The sequence below is a fragment of the Ipomoea nil genome, unplaced genomic scaffold (genome assembly GCF_001879475.1).
Source record: "Ipomoea nil cultivar Tokyo-kokei standard unplaced genomic scaffold, Asagao_1.1 scaffold0298, whole genome shotgun sequence".
NCBI classification, from domain to species: Eukaryota; Viridiplantae; Streptophyta; class Magnoliopsida; order Solanales; family Convolvulaceae; genus Ipomoea; species Ipomoea nil.
The window spans coordinates 958,440-978,877 of record NW_017616726.1 but is presented as its reverse complement, the minus strand read 5'-3'; the positions used below and the strand labels follow the sequence as shown (position 1 = coordinate 978,877).

At 39.1% G+C, this 20,438-nt stretch overlaps 1 protein-coding gene across 1 annotated transcript; it reads left to right on the top strand.

The window, feature by feature from the left end:
* The first annotated feature begins 12,326 nt into the window (after nucleotides 1–12,326).
* LOC109157052 (probable ribose-5-phosphate isomerase 2) lies at nucleotides 12,327–13,835 on the top strand. Its single transcript, XM_019304935.1, has one exon. The coding sequence runs from the start codon at nucleotides 12,874–12,876 to the stop codon at nucleotides 13,672–13,674; it is 801 nt and encodes a 266-aa protein (XP_019160480.1). The 5' UTR covers nucleotides 12,327–12,873; the 3' UTR covers nucleotides 13,675–13,835.
* The last annotated feature ends 6,603 nt before the right edge of the window (nucleotides 13,836–20,438 follow it).

Sequence of the window (20,438 nt, the reverse complement as noted above, 5' to 3'; positions counted from 1 at the left end):
GTGACTTGTTAAAGTCATAGGGAAGGAGGCCAATAAAAGATTCAAACCCCTGACCTTCATTATAACAAAACACATGCTTTGCCAACTAATCTAACTCACTTTTCATTAACATTCATCTGTTTTTTATACTAATACTAAAACTTGTACTATATATACATATATACATACAAAGGTTATATACTGAGTGGGGGTAGGGGAAGGGGGGCAGCTCCCCCCCCCCCCCCCCCCTTTAGCTCCGTCTATGAGGCTTTAGGTTTAGGATTGTCTGTTTTGTGCTAATTATTTTTACATTTGATTTGTTGTACTTGTCTTTTAACACATATAAAGTTGGTAGCCGTAGTGGTAAACTCGCTTTTGCATGATGTACTGCTTGGTAGTTAGGAATTTGGAAATGATAGTTATGGTTTGTACTAATTATGGTATGGAGCTAATATAATGGTCTTGCGGCAAAATTAAGCCAACTTTTCAAAAAATATTTTTCAATATTTTGTCATTGACAATGACCGAGAAGTGAAGCGTACTTCTTAGCTCTGTGAAGTGTCAAAAGCATCTCTCTAACTGAAGAGTGCGCCATCGGCCTTGTGACCAAAAAGTACACTTACCTTCAGGTCACAAACAATAAATACTTACTTTCCGGTCCAACATTTTTCCTACATTTTACACTCTTTAGGTCTCTAATAATAATGTTATGTTCAATAATACAAATAATATTTAATATGATACATAATGATTTTATATATATATATATATATATATATATATATATATATATATATATATATATATATATATATATGAACATAAAAAGATAAAAATAAAACGTATATGAGTATTTATGAAATTTACGGAACGTATTGTAAAATTTGATAAGAATAGAGGAAAAGTTTGTATGTTTAGATAGAAGAAAGAAGTCTATAGAGAAAGTTAAAAAATTTGAGGTTGGATTGTGGGATTTTAACTATTTATATTTGTGAAAAAAATCTACAAAAATTATAATTTGATAGAGTCTAAAAAATGAAAATAAACACAATGAATTTTTTTTTTAAAAAAAAAAGAGTTTTTCCCAAAATGGTCCCTCGACCATTTCTCAGTGTATATTAAGTGTACAATAGGTAAACGGACGAAAATGCCCTCCATTTTAACACTGAGTTGATGGAAAACTTAACAAAGGACTAAATTGTGTGAGTTTTTGAAAGTCGAGGGACCAAATTTGGTGCAATTAAAAGTCAAAATGCAAAATTGAGAATGAACAATAGTCGATGGACATTTTGGGATAAAACTCATATTTAAATTATAAATCTACAGTATAGAAATTATAAATCTACAGTCAGGAGTGTAGCTACAATGGGGGCAGCTGCCCCCCCCCCCTCCCCCTCCCCCTCCCCCCACCCACATCCTATATATAAACCTTGTATGTATATATGTATATATAGTACAAGTTTTAATATAAGTATAACAAAATAGATAAAAGTTAACAAGATATATTATTAGATTAGGTGGCAAAGCACTCTTCTTATCTTTGTAGAGGGTAGGGTTTAAATCCTTAATAAATGATTTTGGCACATCTCTTTTTAAGAGGGTGCTGACACAATTTATTTATGACTTTTAAATATTAATTAATGGTGAGATTTACACACACACATATATAACCTTTTTTTTTTTTTTTTGAAAATTATATAACCTTCTTTTTATATTAATAATGAGATGTGTTTTTTGTCAGAATTATTTTATCGAAATAATTATATTATATTTTGTTATGAATTTTTTTATAAAGTTTTGATGTGATTTATTTTTCGTCCACATCTAACAATATTTAAGGCTATACTTTTAAAGTTTTAAGTGTTTTTTTATATCAAACTATCTATTTTGTTTTAATGCGTTTCGCCCCCACTGAAAAAGTTTTCTGGATCCGCCACTATCTATAGTATTAGACTATTAAGGTTTGTGAACATGTGATAGAGATATATGTTCATAATTTTATAAATATATGTTCATAATTATAGAAATATATGTTCATAAATTTCGATGTTCATATTCCCAATTGTTGAACTCTGTATTCACAAATCACAGAACTATATGTTCATTATTTGATAACTATACAATTTAGAAATTATGAATCTACAGTACAAATATTATGAATCTGCAGTATAAAAATTATGAATCTACTGTATATAAATTATGAATCTAGTGTATTTAAATTATGAATCTATAGTTTAGAAATTATGAATCTACAATATAGTCTTATGAATCTATAGTATAGAAATTATGAATCTACAGTATAGAAATTACGGAAGATAACGGTGCCACTAACGGCACCGTTACTCAACCACATGAAAACGACGTCGTTTGGAACCGTGCCCACCTTGCATGGTGCGCATAGTTCCACAGCATAACGCCCCATTCCGAGCTTAATAATTGGGCTCCTTTGTTATTTCTTTCTTTCTTTCTTTCTTTTTTTTTGGGTATAATATTTTTCGCAAATTATATCGTGCACCGCGGTGCATGATCGATCATGCACCGTGCATCAAAACGACGTCGTTTTGTTTAATAAAAAGAAACAACATCCGTTTCCCGCCATTCCGCACCCTTCCGCAAAAAATAACTCTGTTATTCAGTTTCATTTTGTACACACTGCAGTGTTAGTTCAACACAACTACAATTTCACTTCGATATAACTACAGTTTCATTCGATATTTATAGACTCAAATATGTGAAAATGTTATTTAACTTTATTTTATATATACTATAGTTTTATTAAAACACAACTACATGATCATTTTGATATAATTACAGCTTCATTGTACAATATACACTCAATATGTGAAATGTTATTCAGTTTCATTTTATATACACTGCAAATTCACTTCACCCCAACTACAGTATCATTTTGATATAACTGCAGTTTCATTTGTCGTGAGGCAGTGTCGGTTTAAATATACTTGAGTGGATAATAGGGCTGGCACCCGACCCGGATTACAAATTGGCATTGACTCAGCATCACATGGGAACCCAACGGGCAGAACTCCAATGGTCAGGAATTCCAACAGGTGCCACTTTACTACCATTGAAGCCAGCATTGAAGTCCCCATTGATGAGAGAGAGTTAAATGCTAGGCTCCCCATTTATATCCCATGTTGTTACCGTTAGGACTCTAAGTATAAATAGAACTCCCCTCAGTTAGCAAGGGAGAGGACACTGTACTTTCCATACTGAAACTGAGGCAATACAACTATTGTCACTTTCTTATTCGTTACTTTATAATATATTTCCGGTAACATATTTACCGTCATTGGTGCTTTCATTGAGAGCCTGAGTCCAATACTCAAGCAGGCTACGACACACACAACTCATTCCTTCTTCAACAACAAGCTTGAAAGACTGGTGTCCCGCAGCTCCCACGGTTCCCGCAACGTGAACAATGGCAATGCCTCAGGTGACCTCCGGGACCAACTCACCAACAATCGCGGAGGGGACCTCCGAGAACAGCTCAACAACGGGAGGCCCGGGGACCTTCGAGACCAACTCAACAATGGAGGAAACCTTCAAGACCAACTCAACAATGGAGGGGACCTCCGAGACCAGCTCCACAATGGAGGGGCGCACCAAGTCGTGAACCTCCAGGCGACCATCCAGCAAGCGATGGCAGCGGCACTAAACCAAGTGGCGGTGGGACTACAAGGCCAAGTGCCCCCGCCGCGGCCTTAGGAAATAGAAGTAGAATCTCCACGAAGGGTGGATGCCCAGGACGCAACTCGTGCCGCGAGGGTCGCAGGGCGACGCACTAGGACCGGGGGTCCAGGAGAGGGCACCCAGAGAAGCGGACCGGCCGGACGACAACCTAGGCCCTCCCGCTCTGCCTTAGAATGGATGGGACAAGGGGCGCCCGCTCGGCAGGGGCCGGAGTCGTGTGCCGAGGGGTCCTCCGCTAGAGGCCCTCGCCGACACGAGGAAAGAGAAGCGGAGAGATCGCCCATAGAAAGGATGGGCGAGTCTCGTGGGCCGGCTCCGCGCCGCTACGGTGATGAGTCGGCCCCGCGTCGACACTCGGAAGAGCGACACTTCGATGAACCGGCCCCGCGTCGGCACTCGGCGGAGCGACGCGTCGATGAGCCGGCTCCGCGTTGGCACTCAGCGGGCGAACGACGCGTTGTTGAGCGGGTTCCACATCGACACTTGGATGGACGAAACGTCGAGGAACCAGCTCCGTGTCGACACTCAGATGGACGACACGAACTAGCCCCACACATGGAAGAGCGGCAGCCGGCCCCGCTCTGGCACTCTGACGAATCAGCCCTGGTCGAAAGGCTACAGAGAAAGATCGAGGAGTTAGCAAGAAGGGTCGAGGCTAGGGGTGTAAACAAATCAAATAAAAAAAATTCGATTCGTGATTCGAATTCGAATACGTTGATTCGAATTCGAATATTTCGAATACGAATCCGAATTCGAATATTTCGAATACGAATCCGAATTCGAATACTTTTTTCGATTCGAATATTTTTCGAATACGAATACGAATTAAAGTGTATTCGATTCGAATAGTATTCGAATATTTTATGCTATTTAAATATAAATTTTTATTACATTTTAACTTAATTTATTGAAAAATTTTGTAAAAAAATAAGTTAGGCATTTTGAATTCGAATATTCGAGTTGAATCGAATATATTCGAATAAACTGATCGAATCGAATACGAATCAAATTTGAGATTCGAAAATTAAACGAATACGAATACGAATATTCGAATATATAGTCGAATTCGAATCGAATACTGAGATATTTGGCTCGATTCGATTCGTTTACACCCCTAGTCGAGGCACGGGAGCAGTCGCCGGAACCCGAGGTACGAATGGCAGCACCGTTCTCCCCAAGCATCATGGACGTACCTCTGCCGAGGGACTTCAGGTTACCCGCCATCAAGGCATACCCAGAGCCACTGACCCATGTGTCCACATGACTAGGTACAAGGCTGCTATGGTGATGACTGGGGCAGGGGACGCCATCATGTGCCGAGCGTTCTTGTCCACCCTGGATGGAACGGCTCAAGATTGGTTCAACACCATCCCGGACGGGTCGATCCAAAATTTTGGAGAGTTGTCCAAAAGCTTCCTGACATACTTCTCCGGTAACATACAGCGTAAGAAACCGTTCTCTCACCTCTGTGTAGTAAAGCAAGATAGAGGCGAGAGCCTCAAGGACTTCCTGATCAAGTGGAAAAAGGAAGTCAATAATGTCTACGACTTCGACTCCAAGGCGGCGATCCCGATATTCATCCACGCCTTGAGATCGGGGTATTTTCACAAGCAGCTGAACGCCCACCACCCCCGTTCTTACGAAGATTTAATGAGGACGGCTAGCCGCTATGCCGAAGCAGAGGACGTCGACAGGAAAAAGAAAGATGAGGAGGACGGCAGAAAAAACGGGAAACCTAGGAAAGCTGGTCAGTCCAGCCAGGCACCACGTTCGAACCACCCGGCCGCAGGGAAGGGCCGGGACCATGAACGGCCTCGCCTGGTTCCCCTGCGTAACCTAACTCCTCTTACCCATCCCGTCAGCGTCATCCTAAAACAGGCTGAGGAGATAGGAATAGTGGAGTTCCCACCAGAGTGCATGAAGGTCTCCCCAAAAGGAGACCAAGCAAAGTACTGCAGGTTCCATAGGCAACCCGGACACGACACGGATGAATGTAACGTACTGAAGAGACAAATAGAAGAACTCATCCAGCAGGGCTACTTCCGGCATTTTGTCAAGCGATCCAAGCAGCAACAGCCGCAGCGCGATCCATCAAAAAATCCACCAAAAAATGTCTGGAGGAAGGAGGATGGCGCCGACTCGTCCACCTCGAACGCCAAGAAAAGAGAACATGACCAGATATCTGAGCAGGATGACAGCGAGAAGGAAACTGAGGTGGCGCCCAGACGACAAAAGAAACACACCATACACTTTATCTATGGTGGACCTGCGGGGGGCGACACACCCACAGAGAGGAAAAAGTGGAGCAGACAGCTGTACGTGGGAGAAGTGGTAAGCCTTCCCAAAGGAAAGAAGCAGAGGCGGGAGGCCATCACTTTCTCTGACGAGGACCTCCCTGAGGGCCCCTTACCCCATCGTGACGCACTTGTGATCAAGATGGATATCAATGATACGGTCGTACATCGCATCTTGGTCGACACGGGAAGCTCGGTTAATGTGATGTACTACGACGCTTTCACCAAGTTAGGGCTACCTAGAGGCCAGCTCAAAGAGGTACGAACTCCACTCTCTGGGTTTACTGGGGATTCGGTGGAAACAGAAGGGTCGGTGACCCTGCCCGTGGAAATAGGCACGAGCCCCAACATTCGCAAGCTGGACATGGAATTCATCGTGGTAAGATTCACCTGTGCGCACAACATCATACTCGGGAGGCTGGCACTAGAGGACCTCAAGGCCATAGTGTCGGTGGAACACTTGTGTATGAAGTTCCATACTCCGAATGGGATAGGGGTCGTCAGAGGAGACCAGCGAGCAGCCCGCAGTTGTTACGTAAAAGCATGCAAAAGGATATGCAGAAAGGATCTACAAGTCCACACCATCTGTAAGGACGATCGGTCGGGTATGGAGCTCAGAACGTTTAGTTAGATATTATTAGTAATACTTTGTAGTCGTGGTCCGCCCAGACCTGTAAACAATATTTTGTAATCATGGTCTGCCCAGGTTACTTTGCTCAAATAAAAGGTTCTCAACACCACCTTCGATCAACCAAAAGCTGGCCGACGCCGCATTGAAAAAAAAAATAAAATAAAAAATAGAGAACCGAGTCCCCGGCCACAGGTTGGCCGAGGCATGCGCCTCGGCCAAAACAAAAAAAAAAAAAAAAAAAAAAAAAACAAAAAAAAACAAAAGAAAAGGGGTCGGGCAGCGCCTCAGCCACAGGGCGAGGCGCACGTCTCGGCCTCCTGGTCGAGGCGACGCCTCGGCCACAAGCCGAGGCACCGCGCCTCGATCCAAAAAAAAAAAAACAAAAAGGGCCTGACAGCGCCTCAGCCACAGGCCGAGGCGCACGTCTCGGCCTTCTGGTCGAGGCGACGCCTCGGCCACAAGCCGTGGCGCCGCGCCTCGATCCAAAAAAAAAAAAAAAAACCGCCAGGCGCACGACTCGGCCAGGCCGAGGCACGCCGCAGCACCTCAGCCTAGGGCCTAAGGCACACGCCTCGGCCACCAGCTGAGGCAGCGCCTCGCCCACCGACTGAGGCAGTACCTTGGCCGGGGGCCTGAGGCGGACGCCTCGGCCAGGCCGAGGCCCGCGTCTCGGCCACTGGCCGGGGTGGCGCCTCATCCTGGCCGTAAAAAAAAAAAAAAAAAAAAAAATCCAGAGCTCGCCTCGGCCACGATCAGTCGAGGCGACGCTTCGACCAAGATCGGCCAAGGCGCATGCCTCGGCCACGGTCGGTCGAGGCGACGCCTCAACCACGATCGGCCAAGGCGATGCCTCGGCCACAGTCGACCGAGCCGCACGCCTCGGCCACGGTCGACCGAGCCGCACGCCTCGGCCACGAGCGGTCGAGGCGACGCCTCGACCACGAACGATCGGCCGGGGTGCATGCCTCGGCCACGATCGGTCGAGGCGACGCCTCGGCCGTGATCGACCGGAGGCACGCACCTCGGCCAGCCTAAGCCGCAGCTCGTCTCAGCCAGCATAAAAAAAAAATTTCATGTGTGATTTGGAAAATAAAATCACATACTCGGGATCAACCGGGATTCTGCACGATATCTAGCAAATTCAGTCTTACTCCCAAGTCAACTCAAACACATCCGTAGACTCAGGAGTAGGGGGGACTGGTGATAGGATAATGGTGCTGGCACCCGACCCGGATCATAAGCAGCACCTGACCCGACACCATATTTAACCTGACATCGTGTGAAATTCCAACAGGCAGAACTCCAACGGGTGGAAACATTATGGCCATTCATTGCATTGAAGGGAGAGAATTAAAGTTGAGCGCCTCATTCATGATTCTTCATGCTATTGCCGTTAGCCTCAGCTCCCCAATTATGACTCTTCATGTTGTTACCGTTAGGACTTAGCATAAATAGAACTCCCCTCAGCTAGCAAGGGAGAGGACACTGTACTTTCCATACTGAAACTGAGGCAATACAACTATTGTCACTTTCTTATTCGTTACTTTATAATATATTTCCGGTAACATATTTACCGTCATTGGTGCTTTCATTGAGAGTCTGAGTCCAATACTCAAGCAGGCTACGACACACACAACTCATTCCTTCTTCAACAGCAAGCTTGAAAGAATGGTGTCCCGCAGCTCCCACGGTTCCCGCAACGTGAACAATGGCAATGCCTCAGGTGACCTCCGGGACCAACTCACCAACAATCGCGGAGGGGACCTCCGAGAACAGCTCAACAACGGGAGGCCCGGGGACCTTCGAGACCAACTCAACAATGGAGGAAACCTCCGAGACCAACTCAACAATGGAGGGGACCTCCGAGACCAGCTCCACAATGGAGGGGCGAACCAAGTCGTGAACCTCCACGCGACCATCCAGCAAGCGGTGGCAGCGGCACTAAACCAAGTGGCGGTGGGACTACAAGGCCAAGTGCCCCCGCTGCGGCCTCAGGAAATAGAAATAGAATCTCCACGAAGGGTGGATGCCCAGGACGCAACTCGTGCCCCGAGGGTCGCAGGGCGACGCACTAGGACCGGGGGTCCGGGAGAGGGCACCCAGAGAAGCGGACCGGCCGGACGACAACCTAGGCCCTCCCGCCCTGCCTTAGAACGGTTGGGACACGGGGCGCCCGCTCGGCAGGGGCCGGAGTCGCGTGCCGAGGGGTCCTCCGCTAGAGGCCCTCGCCGACACGAGGAAAGAGAAGCGGAGAGAGATCGCCCATAGAAAGGATGGGCGAGTCTCGTGGGCCGGCCCCGCGCCGCCACGGTGATGAGTCTGCCCCGCGTCGACACTCGGAAGAGCGACGCTTCGATGAACCGGCCCCGCGTCGGCACTCGGCGGAGCGACGTGTCGATGAGCCGGCTCCGCGTCGGCACTTAGCGGGCGAACGGCGCGTTGGTGAGCGGGTTCCACATCGACACTTGGATGGACGAAACGTCGAGGAACCAGCTCCACGTCGACACTCAGATGGACGACACGAACTAGCCCCACACATGGAGGAGCGGCAGTCGGCCCCGCTCCGGCACCCTGACGAATTAGCCCTGGTCGAAAGGCTGCAGAGAAAGATCGAGGAGTTAGCAAGAAGGGTCGAGGCACGGGAGCAGTCGCCGGAACCCGAGGTACGAATGGCAGCACCGTTCTCCCCAAGCATCATGGACGTACCTCGGCCCCGATCAAAAAAAAAAAAAAAAAAGTGGGGGGAGCAAGTATATTCATACATACTTAAATACGTTGTAAAATAAATTGCAAAATAATAATGACAGCGGAGACTTACAGAACTGTGGCAGAAAGTTGTTGAAGAAGTGCTCTCAAATTGCTCAGAGAGACAGGGGTTTATATTGGAGAGGAGCTTGAGATAAAAAAGTTAAGTGAAGCAGGAAAGGATTGGGAAAACACAAATCAGGGATTTGGAAGGCAAGTTAGGGATTTGTAAAACAAAACCAAATATCCTAAATTAAGCAGAATTCTACACAGGATCAAATAAAATATCCTAAATCAAGAGAATTATACACAAGATCAAAATAGATTTAGCTTTACTCCCAAGTCAACTCAAACACATCCGTTGACTCATGAGTAGGGGGGACTGGTGACAGGATAATAGGGCTGGCACCCGACCCGGATCACAAATGGGCATTGACTCAGCATCACATGGGAACCCAACGGGCAGAACTCCAACGGTCAGGAATTCCAACAGGTGCCACTTTACTACCATTGAAGCCATCATTGAAGTCCCCATTGATGAGAGAGAGTTAAAGGTTAGGCTCCCCATTTATATCCCATGTTGTTACCGTTAGGACTCTAAGTATAAATGGGGCTCCCCTCAGATAGCAATGGACACACTGTACTTTCTATACTGAGACAAAAGGCAATACAACTATTGTTACTCTCTTATAGTATTATTATATTATTACCGGTAACGTTATTACCGTCAATACTGTAGTGTCAGTTGGTGTTTAATACACCAAATATACAGACTCCATTAACTGTAACGGCGGACCATTTCTTTACTTAAAGAAACGGCACCGTTTTTTACTGCGGTGCATGTGCACTGCGATCTACGATATAACAACTGAATATTTTTCTAGCCCATTTCGTATATTTATGTACATAGTTTATGATGGACCAGAATCTCATAAAATTATAATATCCAATGAATTATGTTACACGATGAATAACTCAAGAATTATAAACTTGCAGATAGAGTAATGGAATAAATCAAAATTTGCTAACAGAGTAATAGGATAAATTAAGACATTCGAGGGAACACATTAAAAAGTGTGAACCAAAATTGCTAGCGAATCTTTACCAAATGCCCATGAGATAAGTTAAGACGTTAAGTACGTGCTCGTGAATCAACATTTAATTTCATTTTTTATCTTTTAAAATATAGTGATTTTTCTATTTTCAATTTTCAATTTTAAAACCAATCATTTTGCTAAGGATGGTCTAGTGGCACCAAGTTGTTCTCCCATATAGGAGGTTGTGAGTTCGAGTTTCAGTGGAAGTGGTATTGACTCTTTATGCAGTAAAGAAAAAAAAATGGACTCTTTATGCTTCAGTAAAGAAAGAGGAGTCGACCGCAGAAGGTTCTCAACATTGTACAAGTACGCATGACCGCTGAAAGTTCTCAACATTTCTCAATATTGTACAAGTACGGATAAGACTATTTTAATGTCTTGTAGTAACATATTGGGTCTCTGCATCAGAGACTTATTGTGAAAAATGTTCTCCAATTCAATGACAGAGTTACATTTGATGCAAAAATATTGATATGATCTTGATCAACTTAAAAATCAATATAGTCATGACTACATGACATTTAATACATTTTTTAGGTAAGCAAAGATACAATAAATTTTATAAGTTTTTAATTAGAGATTACACTTTGAAGAATTGCAATTCATGCATATTTGCAATCTCACGTGATAAGTTTAGTGATTTTTTAAATAATTCAAACTATATGATCATTGAAGACTATGATATCCCTAACCAAATTTGAGAACATTAAAAAGTTTCTCTTAACGCAAGATGAGCGACCAATTAGGTGGACTAGTCATGCAGGCTAAGTGACCAGTTAGGTGGACTGGTCATGCAGGATGGGTGACTGGTCAGATGAATTGGTCAAGTAGATTAGGTGACCGATCACTTGGACTGGTCATGTAGGTTGGGCAATCAACCAGGTGAACTGATCAGGTAGGAGAAATGAACTGGGCAATAGGAATACATGGAGGAAAAAGGGGCCGATGCGAAAACATTAAAGCAATAATAAACAAAAAAAAAAGAATTAAAAAAAAGAAAAAAAAAAAGAGAAAAGAATTAAAAAAAAAAAAGAAGAAAATAAACGAGGGAGTCAAACTGGTTGGTCAGTCAACCAATCAGTCAATCAACCAACCAGTCAACTTGGCAAGCCAACTGGGCAGTCGAGTGACCAGCTGGCCAGATAGTCTAGTCGGTCGGTCCGGCTGACCGGTTAGCCAATCGGCTTGCCAAAAATAAAAAAATCCTTGAGTCCTCCAATTAACTTTTCCTCATGAATTTACACACCATGACTATGATGTTTACAAAATATAATCTCATATATTTTTCTGTCTTTAATGAATCTACGGACTAATCTACTTTCATAAGACATTGACTTCGCGAAATCTCAAGAAAGTGGGGGACTGGATGATGGATGGTATACTAGGCCGACTAAATGGACCAACCAAAAAAAGTAACTAGATCAAGAAGGCCCAAAAAGAATACCGAGTATGGAGCAACTTAAGAGTTTAATAAGGATTGAACTTATTATTCCTCATGTAACAAGGACTCTTAATATTAGACCGTCTAGAATTTCTATTCATAAATGTGTATAAATAGACACTTGTACATATGAAAAATGAAAAATCAATATTCAACAATACAATACTTATTCTCTCAAAATCCCTTTTTGTTCTTTCTAAAATATCATACACGCGTTATTTAAATAAATCATTAACGTGCCATCAATTTATTTATAAACATATAATTTATTAACTAAATACATAATTTTTAGACTAGAGTTGACCAGATAAACCTTGGTGTATGCTATAGGAATCACAAATTATTTACCTATAAAGTGAAACCTAGGCAAAAAGTGATAGCCTTTGGTTTGATGGGGAAAATGAGGCTAAAATACTACCAAAGCCCTGGGCAGCTTTCCTTTGCATGCTAAAGCAAGCACTGATATCCATACATTTTGCGTTCTGTTTTCCTTCGGCTTCCACTTCCAGGCTCCAGCCCTAATAAAACACGCCTCCGCCTTCTCCTCCTCCCTCTTTCATCCATCACCGCCGCCCCAATCCTCCACTACATAATGCCAAACAAAATCAAACCTTGAAATACACAATTGTCTTGAACAATATTATTTCTTTTTCTTTTTTCTTTCTGACCCACCCTCCCTCTGCTCGCCTTATCTCAAGTCTCAACCACAAAAATCGAAGATACGCATAACCCCAAATATCCTTGCTCACTTTCCCTCCCTTGTGTTTCTTATTGTTCTTCAATTTCCCCATTTCATTTCCTATTTATACCCCTTTCTTCATATCTGGGTTCATCTCGCTTTTCATCTCCATACCCTATAATACTATAATCTTTCCTTTCTAGCCCTAGCCCCTTGCAATAAAACAAACTTTATCCTGAAAACCCCATTCTTTTCTTTCGTTTAAAGCTATTCTTTTTTTAATTTTTTATTTAGAAATGGCAATCGCGTACCGGCAGGTTTTGGGTTCGGAAAAGCTGGAGAACAAGGAGCCTCTCCCGTCTTCTTCTTCTTGCTCTCCTGTTATTCTCACTCAAGATGAGCTGAAGAAACTTGCCGCTTACAAGGCCGTGGAGTATGTGGAGTCCGGCATGGTGGTGGGTCTGGGCACCGGCTCCACCGCCAAGCACGCGGTGGACCGCATTGGGGAGCTGCTGCGGCAAGGGAAGCTGAAGAATATTGTGGGGATACCAACTTCCAAGATGACCCACGAGCAAGCCGTTTCCTTGGGGATTCCCTTGTCGGATTTGAATGCCCACCCGATTGTGGATCTGGCGATTGACGGGGCGGATGAAGTGGACCCGTACATGAACCTGGTTAAGGGCCGTGGCGGGTCTTTGCTCCGGGAGAAGATGGTGGAGGCCGCGTCCAAGAAGTTTATCGTGATTGTGGACGAGTCAAAGCTGGTGGGGCATTTGGGAGGGAGTGGCCTGGCCATGCCTGTTGAAATAGTCCCATTCTGCTGGGAATTCACCTTGAAGAGGCTTGAGATGTTGTTTATGGAAGCCGGGTGTGTGGGGAAGCTCAGGACAGGCCCCAGGGATACCACTCACCCCTTTGTTACTGACAATGGGAATTACATTATTGATTTGTATTTCAAGAAAGATATGGGTGACCTTAAGGCTGCAAGTGATGCAATTTTGAGGCTTGCAGGTGTGGTTGAGCATGGGATGTTTCTTGATATGGCCACCACTTTGATTGTGGCTGGGAAGCTGGGGATCACTGTTGCCAATAAGTAGTAGTCATTAGTCAAGGATTCAAATTGTCTTTCTTTCTTTATTAGGAGCCTTTGTGTCAACTCACATTTCTGATTACTTGAGGAATTTGCCTCAAATTTTTCTATCAGAATCAAAATTAACATTACAGTTTCAAAACTCTTTAAAGTTTCAATTCCTTCTTTTGCCTTACTCCTTCCAGGTTTCCTTGCATGCATACAAAGATGTTATCTTTTTCTTCAACATTTGGTGCAGTATGTTCTCTTCTTGGATAGTTAACACATTACAGTGCTTTATTATGACAATTCCAAGAAAGAATTATTTTAATGTGTGATGAACAAAAGTTCCATCTTGTTGAATGGTAAGAGTACTTTCTTCTTGCAATTTGTTGAATTTAGCATTTTCCTGCTATATGCTGTGTATATCAATGTGTAGTCTGTACTATAAAAAGAATTGGTTAGTATACCTACTAGCTTCTGTTTTCCTGTAATGAATTGCTTCATTCTGGACAAAATCTCATTTTGGGTGATTATATAATCACCCAAAATGAGAAACTTCCAGTTTCATGACAGAAACACAGTGATGCTTCTATGCATAAGAAAGCTAACTCTTTAGTCTATTGTCTTGAAAGTCCTCTGCAAATATACTAAATGGACCAATGAGCCTTGTTGAAGCACTAGATATTGGAAGATCAGTGATCTTTTGTATTGGTTTACTGCTCTTCTAATGTTTGTGCTTCCAGCTACATGCTGATGATCTGAAATCGAGTACTGTACTGTTATCTGTGCACCAGCTTCCGAGATAGGTTTGTTCGAGGTATGCTGTTCTTTTGTTGCTTGCAAGTTGCAACCAGTGTTGCAGATTTGATGATTAGTTGACCTCTACTGTAATAGATATGGAGATTTTAATAAGTTAGCATCTGAAGAAATGTTAGCTAAGAAGATCATTCATTTTGGTTTGCAGAGACGAGATGATGAGCTTCCAAATTTAGCAGGCATCTTGGTACAATGATATAATCCTTGTTTGTTCTTGCTTAGTTCCCTAGATTTGATGGTTTGTATACAATTTGGAAAAGTTGCATCTGGGAATTGGTATGCAATTTGGATATCTGTTGTGTCATCTGTGTGTAGAATCTAGACATTGTGTGTCTCAATTTCTTGTTGGATATTCTTGATGGATGAAAGGAAAATGCTTTAATGTGTGTCTGATGTCTTGAAATCTGGGTGTAATATTTGTTCATTTCTTGAAATTGTCTTCTCTATGTTTCGGATCATTCTGTTCTTAGAACAAAGGGAATTTGATGAATACAACGTTTTTCCATAAAATGGCTGCTTCTCCTCGGATTGGATTGGATTGGATATTACATTTTTGAATAGGACTCGGTCCCACTTATTGGGTGGTTTTGTTACTTTGAGTTGTTGACTATAAAAATGTAGTTTTGTCACTTTTAGTTCTTGACTAAAAAATTGTAATTTTGTCACTTTTTCGTTCTTGACTATAAAAATGAACACTTGTAGTTTCACGTTATTCAATTTTAAACAATTATGATCCTCTGTGCAAAACTTTGACATTTCTCTGATTTGAGTGAGGAATTTCACATTTGCCTTCTCACATATATTCAAAAATAGTGTGTTCAAGATTAAATAATGTCATAATACAACGGTCTATTTTTAGATTTAGGACTAAAAGTGACAAATCGTCAAAAATAGGTTGAGGACTAGAAGTGACAAGATTACCGAAAAGACAAACCAAACGTGAAATTAATCTTTCTCTCATATATTCAAAAATAAAGTGTCTAAGACTAAATAATGTTAGGCTATAACTCTCTATTTTTAAGGTTAAGGACTAGATGTAACAAAATTACGAAAATATAGAACCAAATATGAAATTAATCCTTTTTGTATTACATGGATGGTGAAAAGGTACTAGGCTCATAGGCAAAAAGTGACAATTAATATGATTAATACACAGTTGAGGTTGCTAAAAAAAAAAAGCAAAAAGTGACAATTAATATGATTAATACACAGTTGAGGTTGCTAAAAAAAATAAGGAAAAACGGGTGGTAGGTCAATTTTATAAATATTATATATTTGAAAGTTTTTAGTAATTATAAAATTGATCTTATTTTTTTATTTTACTAAAATATTTAACTATTGATGAACACCGATGCTTATTTCCTAGCAGACCACCCATCATGTGACTGTTATAAGTCAAACACGTTTAACTATATAGTTCTTTGACTATTCGGTTGTCATATCGTACTTAAAATCAATTGATGATAAGTAGGTGAACATTAATCATTTAACCATATCCCTCCACGGTAAGCCATAGTGTTACGTCTCTAATCGAGCAAGGGCTGAACTCAGCCAACACCCAAGAATCCACCTCCTAGCACTTGCCTCAACCTTTGATCACAAAGCCCAACAACATGCGTGACTCGATCCATAACCTCCGAGCCCACTAATCCTCCTCCCGGGACTAGACTTGGCCCGACCTGCACCCACATCCCATACATGACTAAACTCAGCTACCGCCTTGCCACCAATTCGAACCCATGACCTTGTCTTTAATACTGCTTTCCTTGCGATCGTACGATTTTGCACCACTATGTATGCACAAATGCACCATCACGTGCTTAGAAATGCACCAGGGTGTGGTGTGTTTTATAAACTGAGTGGTGCTGAGAAATGCAACACACCCTAGTGCATGACTTCAACTTCAGTCGACATTGTTGGATGCGAAATTTCTCCTAAGAACATACATAAGGAATACAATAAAGGTTAGAGTGGTGCGCACTTGTGAGATTCCATAGAGAAGAGGTGCTGAAACAGTGAAGTCTATAGATTGTGTATTCCATAATGAATAGGTATTGTATTTGTACTATCGTTTGAATATTTTTTAATTCAAAAGGATTTGTTTATGCATATTATTTTTTACTATATTTTTTTCGTAACACTTCAATTTCAAGGAACTTTTCTTCATGCACATATTCCTAAAGATTATGTTCAGAAGTATTCGAAGAGATTTAAAGAAGACCGAGTTTTTTGTATAAAGAATTTTTTGGTAATTACTAATTTGTATAGATACAAAACAACGAGTCACAAGTATATGTTTGAAGTTCTATTCTAACACAGTTGTGAGAGAATTCAAAGATGCAGTTCCCTACACGCATATTTATCACAAAGAAGATGATACTTTCTTTGATTTTGAGGTGCAGTATTGTTTACATTTGTGGTTACTTATTTGTCACTAACATTAGTTCTCGTATCTCTATATCGTTGATTGTCCGAGAGAAATTTATTTATGAAGAAAATAGAAAATTTATTAATGATGAATGTATGCATTGAAGATGACGTTAAGGGAGAGAATAAAATTTTAACGGTGGAGAATAATTGAAAAATATAAGGCTTATTAATAAAATTTACAATTATATAACTTCAAGGACTAAATGTGACATAATAAACAATTGAAGGACTAAGTTTATTCAAATCAATTGATATGGACCAAATTTACAAAAGCAAAATAAATTTAGGGACAAAAAGTATTGTTTTTCCTATATATATATATACTAGTATTTGTCCCGTGCGATGCACGATATAAAATTAAGTATTTTTATTGTTGATAAAATTCAACATCAATCATTAAAATTAATTATGAAATGTTACTCTTTATATATATATATATATATATATATATATATATATATATATATATATATATATATATATATATATAATACTAAATTTTATTTAAATGTAAAATTTTAAAATATCATGTGATATCTAATAACACAATGCTTTATAATATATACTAATAGTATGTTGTGATGTTTTAATATAACAACCAATTTAGTATTATATATATATATATATATATATATATATATATATATATATATAAACATAATTTAAAATTAATAAATTAAACTATATACAATAAATAAATGATTCTTTATTTTTTCTTAAGACATTTAAAACTCATTGTGATTGATAATTCAACCATCCACAATTAATCTACAATTAATCTAGCAATTAAGGTTGTACCATGGAATGATGCCATTTCATTTAGGCGGGAAAATGACATGGCAAAAACATTTTGCTATTATATAGAGTAAGATGCCTTTTAGGGACAAAAAGTATTGTTTTTCCTATATATATATACTAGTTTTTTTACGCGCTTTGCGTGAATGGGATAATGCCCAATAATTATTTTTAAATAAGTATTTCAAATTATATCAATGCAATATTATATAGGAGATGTTCATGCATAGGTAAATAAATGTTGAATTTGTTTATTCAAATCGGTAAATTAAAGTATATAAATGCAAGATAATATATGAGAGATTGATTATAATTGTCACTAAAATAAATATTTGCACTTTGTAATAACATTAGTCTAAATACTTAGTCTTAAAGCGATAGTCTAAATAAATACTAATTTTGGTTTAAATTTCTCTAATTCTTCTTAATTCTCTTTTGGGTAGCATTGTTATTGTTTTCATCTTCATCAGTACATGTCCTTTTTATTTTATTGGTAATGTGTCATGTGCAATTAGGTTACTGGTAGCAGCATAAAGGGATTCATCATGCAATGAGATTATGGTGTAGGAAGTTTTAGATTTGCCTTGCTGTGTATATGACTGAGATTTTAGTTGTAATATGAACTTTTTAGCGTACAAACACCTATTGATATTTAGTAGTGGTAGTTTTTTTCCTACATGTTTCATGTGTTGTGAGATGTGTGTCGTAGGTTATCATGTGAAAGTATTGAACAAAATATTAATATTTATTATATTTGTATAAAATACTTGGTAAATATATATATATATATATATATATATATATATATATATATATATATATATATATAACATGTTTTGTATTATAACTTTAATATTTAATTACAAGATAATGTAAAAAAAGAAGACAATGCACAATGTAGTGAATATAATAAATTAATAAATTTGAAGGTAAGGAATCTTTGAATTGTAGAAAATAAAGATAACATAACTAATGACATTATATTTCTTTTAATTTTTTTTTATAATGAATAATTTTTTTTTAGATTTAATCAACGATTTGGTCCCTCAATTATTAGCGAACTGTCAATGTAGTCCCTTAATCGTTTATTATCAATTTAGTTCCTGAAAACAATTGTTTTTAGTCGATTTAGTCCCTCCGGCCATCAATTTGGTCCCCGAAAATAATTATTTTTAGTAGATTTAGTCCTCCGTCCATCGACGGAAGACAGCCTGAGGGACTAAATCGACTAAAAATAATTATTTTCGGGGACCAAATCTATGAATAAGCAATATAATTAAAGGGCTACATTGACAGTTCACTAATAATTGAGGGACCAGATTGTTCATTAACTTTTTTTTTTTTTTTAAATAAAGCATTATAGACATCTAATTCTAAAGTAATTAAATGCATATGTATTATTTTTTGTTGTAGCTATTAATTTATTTAATTAATAAGAGTAATAAAGTTTCATACATACTTTTCTTCAACAATAATGAAATCAATGATTTTTTTTTAAATTTCCATTTCTTGTTGAGACAAATTGTTTTGAGAGTTTGTCTATGACAATTGCTGTCAATAGAGGATGATAATAAATAATTCGAAATATATGGTTACAATAGATATTAATATAAAGATATAGTAAAAATTAACTTACAAATTTCTTTAGAAGTTTTCATGCATTGATAAAATTTTGATATGTAAACTTGTTCAATTGGAGCTAGTAGGATGTTAACATTGTCAATTATTTGAAAAATGATCCTACCGTTTTAGAGTCCATGTGTAATTGTATTTATGAACAACAACTTTGTAGTTAGGCCGCACAGGTCTCACAATGATGTAAGAACAATTTTGTCTGATAAAAAAAATAATAGTATAATATTTATAAAGTAATGTACAATTGTACTATTATAAAAAAAATACAAAACCAAGTGGCTTGTAGTCCATTGGTATCGAGTTGCTCCCTTAAGTGGGATGTGTAAGGTTCGAATCTTAGTTGAGGCAATAGTGTGTATATGTAGGGTATCCCCTTCCTTATAATAAAAAAAATAAAATAAAAAAAAATACAAAAAATATTAATACCATAATGGCATACATCATTCCAATAATACAAAAGCATAATTGAAATATTAAGTTTTGTTCTAAATAATTAGAAGAAGATTAATTAAACAAAAAAAAAAAAAAAAAAACTTAACCTAAATTTGTTTTTTTTTTTAAATAAAAAATTCAAGAAAATCAAATGATTTTAAAGTAGTTCATGATTTATAATCTTTGATGCTCAACTTTGAATGCTATGTATTTAGTCGAGCTAATTATTTGACAAAAGTTTATGTTAAATTTTATATTATATATATATATATATATATATATATATATATATATTAATACATTTTAACATATTCATAATATATGTTTCACAATTATGCTATACTTGGGATGAGGTTCGAACCTAAGACCTTATATAAATTAAGAGTATGTTAAGAATAATAAATAGTTAACGAAATATTCCGTTACTAAAGTTTAAACTAACGGAATTTAGGGTTATTTAAAGGAAGAAAATAATATAATAGAGGGTAAATAAGGAAAATCATTAAAAGATACTAAAATCAAAATAATATGAACCATTCATTTTAAGAAACAATTAGTACCGATATTTTTTTTGTTCCAGTTAAGGGCCTAACATTATTCGCTTTTATTAGATTTGTAGATATGCCACTCAAGGCTTTCGTTTGAGAGTGGGGTGTGATTTGGCGAATAAACTATCGTATC

Excerpts from the sequence above, each read along its gene's own strand:
- LOC109157052 (XM_019304935.1), top strand. The coding sequence starts at position 12,874 with ATGGCAATCGCGTACCGGCAGGTTTTGGGTTCGGAAAAGCTGGAGAAC.